Below are 8122 nucleotides of genomic sequence, written 5' to 3'. Positions count from 1 at the left end.
CAGGGTGGCAGTGAACTTCCCAAAGAGGCTATGATGCCCCACTTATTTCCTGCCAGCTACTAGCAGGCAGTGCTTGGACCCAGGCGCTGCTGCCTGCCACGGGGCCTGCACGCCCTCATCCCACAAGCACAGCATTTGGCAGGGGGAGGGTCTGTCGGGGGTGTCCGATGCCAGCTTCTGCCTCCCCTCATGCTTGGAGGCCACCACGCCCAGCACCCGGAACCAGCGACTCTGTGACATCAGCCCCGGAACCAAGGTTGCCGCACTGGTGGCGACGAGCTCTCCGTTCTTGCAGCTGCCACGTGTTGCTGGCAGCGATGAATTTGCTCCCCCTCCTCGTCCTGCTGGCCCTGTGCTGGCCTGCACACAGCACATGTGGGTAAGTGGCCCGAGGCTCTGACTGGGAACTTGGGCAACCCTTATGGGGGTCACTGGAGGGTGCCTGCTCGTTCCCTTGAGCCTCGCCACAGCTTCCTGAACCCCACCTGGGAACCTCAGTTCCTTGCCAGCACCCATGCTGCTGGCACAACTGGCCTGCGGGGACAAAGCAGAAACAGGGGTGGATGCACGCACGCCCCACGGGGTTCCCTGGCCTTGCTGTCCACGCAACGGCATGTGGAGCGGGAAGACGGCTGACTCGTAGCCTGAAGAGCAGCAAGCCCTCGAGCAGGACAGTAAGGAGTTTCTGTTTCCAGAGGGACCTGTGCGCTCCGGCCCATGGCTTCTCACTACGGCATGTCACGCGTCGTGGGTGGCACAGATGCCCAGCCAGCGACCTGGCCCCTCCTGGATCATCGGCATCCAGCATCCCTGGAAAACGGGCACAGGGCATCTGTGCGGAGGGTCCCTCATCAGCCCACAGTGGGTCCTCGCGGCAGCCCACCTCTTCACTGAGGCCAGATAAGGAGGAGCAGGGAATGGGGGTATCCCCACAGCACTAGCAGGTGCCCTGTGCACGGCACCATGTGCTACTCCCGTCCCGTCCCGTTCCCTTGCAGCACGCCCCGTGCCTGGGCACTCCAGGGCCCAGCTGACAGACTGCTCAGGAGAAGGCTGGGCTTGTGCCACTGCTTCCTAGCAGCCTCCGAGTGCACGCAAGTGCTAAAACTGACAGTTCTTCCAATAAAATGGCCAATTTTCACAGCTAACCATGCGGACAAACCCCTCGGCGGTCGCGCAGCGGGACGGGCAGGCCCGCGCTGCCGCGCCGCTGCCGCTGCCCACCCCGCCGGGCGGCGCAGCCGCGCTCTCTCTCGCGAGGCTGCGTCCCAGAGCGCGTGCACCGGTTTGGCCGCTGCCGACCGCCGTCGCGGCGCTGCTGCGCGCGCGCGGGGGCTTGAGGCGGGGCGCGGCGGCCGCGATGGCGGAGCCCTGCTGAGGGCGTGCGGGGCCCGGCGGGGTGAGAGCCGGGGCTCGCCGTGGAGGCCCCTTCCCCTTCCCCACTCTCTCCCCTCCCCCCTCTCCCTCCCCCTACTCTCTCCCCTTTCCCTCCCCCCACTCTCTCCCCCCACTCCCTCCCCCCACTCTCTCCCCTCTCCCTCCCCCCACTCTCTCCCCTCTCCCTCTCCCCTCTCCCTCCCCCCTCTCCCTCCCCCCACTCTCTCCCCCCTCTCTCTCCCCCCACTCTCTCCCCCCACTCTCTCCCCCCTCTCCCTCCCCTCTCCCTCCCCCCTCTCCCTCCCCCCTCTCCCTCCCCCCACTCCCTCCCCCCACTCTCTCCCCCCACTCCCTCCCCCCACTCCCTCCCCCCACTCTCTCCCCCCTCTCTCTCCCCCCACTCTCTCCCCCCTCTCCCTCCCCCACTCCCTCCCCCGCTCCTTCTCCCCACCCCCCCCCGCGCGATGCTCCCGTCCTCTGCGGGGCCTCCTCTGGGCTGCGCGTTAAAGCCGGGGGGGGGTGGCCCCTTTGGCGGGAGCCTCCAGAGGTTCTGGCGGCCGGGTTGCTGCCCGGGGGTCGGGTGCCGTCAGCGAGTCAGCGTGTGTACCCGGTCTGAAGGAGGTCAGAGTGAGCAAGAAACGCGTTTCTGCAAAGGGGGCATGAATGCTTGTTGGACAAGAACACGAACTCATGGTTCTCTGTCCGCTAGTTCTGCTCGTTCCTGCCATGGCTTTGTGTTCTTTTTTTTCCCCAGGATTATTCTCCAAGAGGATTTAGACCTTGCTTCAGAAGGTATGACTTTTCTTTTGGCTGTATTCGTTCTTTTGGGGGCCACGGAAATAAACTAAGCTGCTTTGTTTTGCAGCTGCTCCATTATAGCAGGTATTTTTCTGGAAGAGAGAAAAAACAACAAATCAAAACCTTTTTTCCTTCCCTGTATTGAGTAGATAACTTTACCTATTTGTACATACTGTTAGTGGTATAAAGTATATAATCATATTTTGATGTAAAAAATCAGAATATTTACAACAGTATAAAGTGGTGTAAGAGATGTCGCCTCACACACACACCCCCCCCCCCCCCAGTATTCTTTATTGCTAGACTTTCCACAGCTTTTTATTTTTGTTCATCCTTTGTGGCATTTTTAGCGATCCTGGGATTTTTGATCTAGAAGAATGCTAAACGCTTCTATGTCTTTGTCAGATGCATCCTCTTTGTGACATCATCATATTCCTTTTTAAGTTAAATGTTATAAAAGTTATATGAAGTTTGATTTTGAAGTGTACTTTGCAAGATGGACTGAAGGACTCACACCGGGGGAAAATGCACAGGTGTTTAACTTCTTATGTCCTTGAGTAATTCAGTTGTGTACAAAATACTTTGAGGTGTTGCCAGTAGCCTGAGATTTCTGTTCCTGAAATCTGGTTTTAAAGAAATGAAAGCCTTGTTTCTTTTGTTCTTCACTGCCAGTTAGGAAAGTGTTGTGTTTTCCCTGTAAACTGTGTGAAATGCCCCTGTGTGATTTCCTTAGTAAACTGTTGAGACATGTACAAAACCAAGTTTCCAATGCTAAATCAGACATTATTCTGATGAAGAATTACACACAGCACAGTGTGAGGCGTGTAATTAATGCATAGCTTTGTTTTGTTTTTCACAGGCTCCTTTAGTAAATAACTTTTTTTTCCTTTCCTGAAAACCGATCTGGATCTTGAGATCTGCTGGGAGCTATAGATGCGTGTATATTTACTTTCTTGTGGAAAATATAAATAGATTGTAATGATTTTCTCGTGTATTATATGAGCCAGATGGTAATTGGCTATTTGATGTTAGCTAGGTGTAGTTGTTTAACACCTTGTACCTGAGGACAGGAATTTTTCTTTTGCTGTCCTAATGGATGAAGTAATTCAGATGAAAGTCCTGTGGGATCGGGAATTCTAGGAATAGTTTGGTTTCTTTTCAAAAGGACTATGAAGACATTGAAATACTGTGCACCTGTTTTCAGCACACAAATAAAAGAGCCAGAACAACCTCTGAAGGAGGCGCTTGAATGCTGTGTCTTTCATTCTTCTGTGATGTGAGTGGAAGCATATCTATCGCATAACATGAACTCAGTATTCCACTGTGCTGCCTGACATGGTTAAGAATACTTGTATCTTGGATATGTCACGTCAGAGGAGCTGCAGGGTTTTTGAGTTAGAAGATGGCAAGGTACAGATTATTAAAAAAAAAATTAAAAAACTCTCTCTGGTTTGTGGCTTTCTCCCTGGCTGTGTTTGAGATCTCGGGGGAAGAGGGCCTCAGGAAATATCTCTGGGTAGTTGATTGTTTTTATGTGCTCACCTTCCCTCATCTATATGATCTGTCGCAGGTATATGTAGAAATACATCTGACTTTTCTTTATGAGAACATATGCAGTAGATACTAGGCCTTGGCTTTGTATTCAAATGCTTGCTAATACCAGTCTTCTCTAATGCTTCTTGAAGATGCCTGCTGCCTGTGAACCAGTGCTTGAAGCTATTGAAGACACTGTGTCAGCAGAAGACTTGAAGCCACGTGATCGGCAGTTTGTAAGAAAGAATGTTTTTCCAAAAGTGCGAAAACGCAATTCACAAAAAAATACTCAGGCAGACGATGATCCCCCAAGTGACAGGTAAATTCTTCCATCAACCCTATCTTGTTGCTTTGCTCGTATCTTGTGTGCACTGTCAGCTTCTAAAAATAAGGTGGAAGTTCTCATTGTCTCATAGTGTAAAATTTGAATACAAGATAAAAATGAGTAAAATAGTGTTGATAAAATGTAGTGATAATGAACAATAAATCCTGGGCAGATTTCTTGCCCTAGACAAACTTTCTCTAGAAATCAGTTATGACTGAGATATTGATTAATGGAGTAATCAGACTGGAAAAATGGTTCCTGTTACTTCAGCTTGTATGTGTAAAACATTTCTGAAAAATTGTCTGCTTCGCCTTAATTACCTAAATAGAAGCTGAGCTCTTCAAAATGCAGTCCTGGAGTAGCCTTGTGCCATCTGGAATGAGAAATAAGAATAAAATTCTGAGAATCACGAAAGGATTGAGGCTGGAGGGGACCTCTGGAGGTCATCTTCTCCAAACCCCCTGCTTCAGCAGGGCCACCTACAGCCAGGTGGCCAGGACCGTGCCTAGCTAGTTTTTGAATAGCTCTAAAGAGGGAGATTCCACCACCTCCTTGGGCAACCTGTGCCAGCGCTCAGTCAGCCTCACAGTCAAAAAGTGTTTCGTGATGTTCAGAGGGACCCTGTGTTTCAGTTTGTGCCCGTTGCCTCCTGGCCTGTCACTGGGCACCGCTGAAAAGAGCCTGTGTCTGTCCTCTTTGGACCCTCCCTTCAGGTATTTAATATCCATTGATGAGCTTCCCCCGAGCCTTTCTCTTGCAGGCTGAACAGTGCCAGCTCTCTCAGCCTCTCCTCTTAGGAGAGATGCTCCAGTCCCTTAACCATCTTCATGGCCCTTTGTTGGACTGTCTCCAGTATGTCCATCTCTCTCTTGTGGGTGCATCCCATCAGGGCCCAGGGACTTAGGTATGTCCAGTTTGCTGAAGTATTCCCTGACCTGCCCCTCTTCCACCAAGGGTACATCTTCCTTGCTTCAGTCTTTCCAGCTGGTTTCTGGAACCTGGGATTTCCAAAGGCTGTACTTGTTGTTTGTACATCCTCCTGCAAGTGATACAGTGAGACTTCTTTTGAACTTACTGTTTTATTTCAGTGGAAATCGTATGCAATAACTATGGAACGTATCTTTTGTGTTTTTCCTTCTTGTGATTCCCCTGGGAGCCGAATCAACTTTCTGCTGCAGTGGAATTGATCAAAGTATAAATGAACTCAGTTATCGATTCTAGTTTCTACTGCATTTCAGAGATCTGGATTTTGGTTGGTGCCACCCCCTGCTCCTCCTCCCCCTGCCCCCCCTTAATTTCGAGCTGGTGGATGAAATTTCCCTGCATTATAAAGATGGAAATAAAGTATGTCTAGAATGTGCAGGAAATTCGATTTTGGTTTCTCATTAGTGTTCAAAAGAGATTTTTATAAGCATAACAGTCCACCTTTATGTGAAGGCCCATTCTGCCAGGAGTGTGTGTACAGCTGAACCGGTGGCCTATACGTACTTGACGCTAGCACTCCATTCTCCGAAGTATTCAGGAGAATACTGTATGTTATTTAACAGGCTGTATTTTAGTGTTTTTGACCCAAGAATGCACATTGAATGTACGTTGTTTAGACAGTAGGAATGCTAAATACATTGTATATGTGCAACACGTGTTGCACACGTCTAATGATCATTAATGTGCCATCAACAATTTGTGGTTTCTAGCTAGGGGAAGTAGCTTTAAAAAAAGAAGCGTGGGGGAGGAAAAAAAAAAATGTGGGCAGGGCAAAGGATGGTGTTGCAGGATGTCTGTTGTTCTTGTACTGGCATCTTTAGCTCATTGGCACATTTATCCCAGGAGTTTCAGTGAGAGCTTCTTGCAGAATTTTTTGTTGGTTCTTAAACCATTGTGTGTGCCAGCTCCATGGTGCACATCTGCCATGCTGCTTCTGTAGCCCAGAAAGGTTGGGATATGAGCTTTCAGACGTTAGTGTGGCTGGTGGCAGGCTTAAGTTAAGAATTTATAAAGATGCCTTGTATGGAGGGAACTACAGTCAATGGGTGCCGTAATATCAAAAGGCCGCAGTTTAGCTCTAACAGTTTGTTTGCTGGTGGCCTCATTTCAGTGCAGTCACTTGAAGGTCCCTTGTTAAATGATAATTTTCAGAAAGTGAGTTGTTTGGTTTGTTTTTTTAAAATACAACTGCAGCGTACTGAATCTCTTCTTATCCTACAGCTCTTGTACATTCTCCGTTCTAAAACTCTTTTCTTGCCACTTGTGGTGGCTTGACCCTGGCCAACAACTGAGCAGCCACCCAGCCACTTGCTCAGCCCTCCTCTCAGTAGGCTGAGGGAGCTAACTGGAAGAGCAAAAGCGAGAAAACTTGTGGGTTGAGGTAAAGGCAGTTTAAGTGAAGGCAAGAGTAAGGATAAACTTCAAGGGATGCAAAAGCAATTGCTCACCACCTCCCACAAGCAGACTGATGCCCAATCAGTCTCAGAACAATGGTTAGTTTGGGAAGACCAAACTACCAGTTTTTATTGCTGAGCATGATGTCATCTGGTGTGGATTATCCTTTTGGTCAGTTTGGGTCAGCTATTCTGTCCATGTTCCCTCCCAGCCTCTTGTCCATCTCCAGCCTGCTTGTGGCGGGGTGGAGCACGGTGGGCAACAGGAGGTTTTGATGCTGTGCAAGCACTGTTCCACAATAGCTAAACCACAGGTGTGTTATCACCACTGTTTGAGTCATAAATACACAACACAGCATCATACGGGTTGCTGTGGAGAAAGTTAACTCTATCCCAGCCAGATCTATTACCCGCTCCACTAAACTCGCATAATTATAATGTTTTTCCCTGCCTGTTTTGGAGTTGTTACTGTTTGTGTTGCTTATTTTATAGTTGAAGAACTACAATTAATTGAGTCTGTTCAGTGGGCCTGATGGGGAAGCTTGTTCATCTTTTAACTTCTTCGTTAATTTTTCCTTAACAGCGTTATTCCTGGTGCTCAGAAAATGTGGATTCGTACATGGGGATGTTCTCACAATAATTCAGATGGTGCATATATGGCTGGACAGCTGGCTGCATATGGATACGAAATTACAGGTAACAATATGGGACAAGTCGCATAATTCAGTTTTTTGGGGTGAATGTTCAGAGCTGTCAAGCTGTTGTTGAATGTTTTTAGTCTTAATTACACTTTTTTAAAATGCCCCTTTGATCCCTTTCTGATTTGAAGGTGAGGAGGTAAAGTGTTTTCCTGGCATTAAGGAGAATGATTACAAGATGAGGGCTTTCAGAATGGTTAGGTTTTCCTGACAGGGCAGCCATCTGATAGATGTCATGCAGTGCCTTTTGTGGGCATTTTGCTTGCTAAACTGAATTGAAAAGTTTCCGTAGGAGTGGAAGGGAAAGATCTTAATTCTTGGGCAGAATCTAGCTGGTTGTCTGATTGTAACTGGTGGAACCCAAGTGCGAGAGAGAGAGAGAGAGAGGAAGGAGAAGTGTTGTCACTTAGTGATGAGTGTGTTTGCTGCTGGAGCAGAGGTGAACTACTCCATGTGAACGATCCTTTGTTTTGGGAGGGATGATCAGTATGATGGAGGTGGGATGATCTAGGATTGTATCTTGTACATTTGAAAGGGCTGAAGATGCTATTTTTCCTTTCCTTCCAAATACTTTAAAACACTCCCTGTCGTCTTGTTCCACCTCCCCAACCCTAAAAAAACCCCCCAAACTTGTGGTTGTGCTGGCCACGTTTCATCTCCTTAATGAAAAATGTGTTGAAAGAAAAGCTTGCCGAAAGCTGAAAACACAGATTGATGTTGTGTTTCAGTGGAGAATTATTGTCTGAATGCTTTTGTGTAACTTACAGAAAAAGATTTTGGGATTCAGGTAGCCAAGAATTGAACATGAGTCAGCAATGTATTCTTGAGGCAAAAAAAGGCAAACTGCATCCTGGGCTGTGCTAGCAAGAGTGTAGCCAGCAGGTCTGGGAAAGTGATCCTTCAGCTCTAGTGGTACTTGTGAGACAGCGTTTGGAGTGCTGTGTCCAGTGAGCCAGCTTGCGCCCAGTTTTGGGCTCCCCAAAACGAGAGAGGTTGATGTAGTGGAGCGAGTC

General features: G+C 48.5%; 1 protein-coding gene across 1 annotated transcript in view; it reads left to right on the top strand.

Annotated features, from left to right (window-relative positions):
* The first annotated feature begins 317 nt into the window (after positions 1-317).
* LOC132321749 (acrosin-like) overlaps positions 318-8122 on the top strand; it is a 30718-nt gene continuing 22913 nt past the window's right edge. Inside the window, 3 exon segments of the mRNA XM_059835188.1 lie at positions 318-379; positions 696-786; positions 788-895. Coding sequence (XP_059691171.1) covers positions 318-379; positions 696-786; positions 788-895 — 261 coding nt within the window.

Source organism: Gavia stellata, unplaced genomic scaffold, assembly GCF_030936135.1.
Source record: "Gavia stellata isolate bGavSte3 unplaced genomic scaffold, bGavSte3.hap2 HAP2_SCAFFOLD_44, whole genome shotgun sequence".
NCBI lineage: Eukaryota > Metazoa > Chordata > Aves > Gaviiformes > Gaviidae > Gavia > Gavia stellata.
This window is presented reverse-complemented; position numbering and strand designations above follow the sequence as displayed.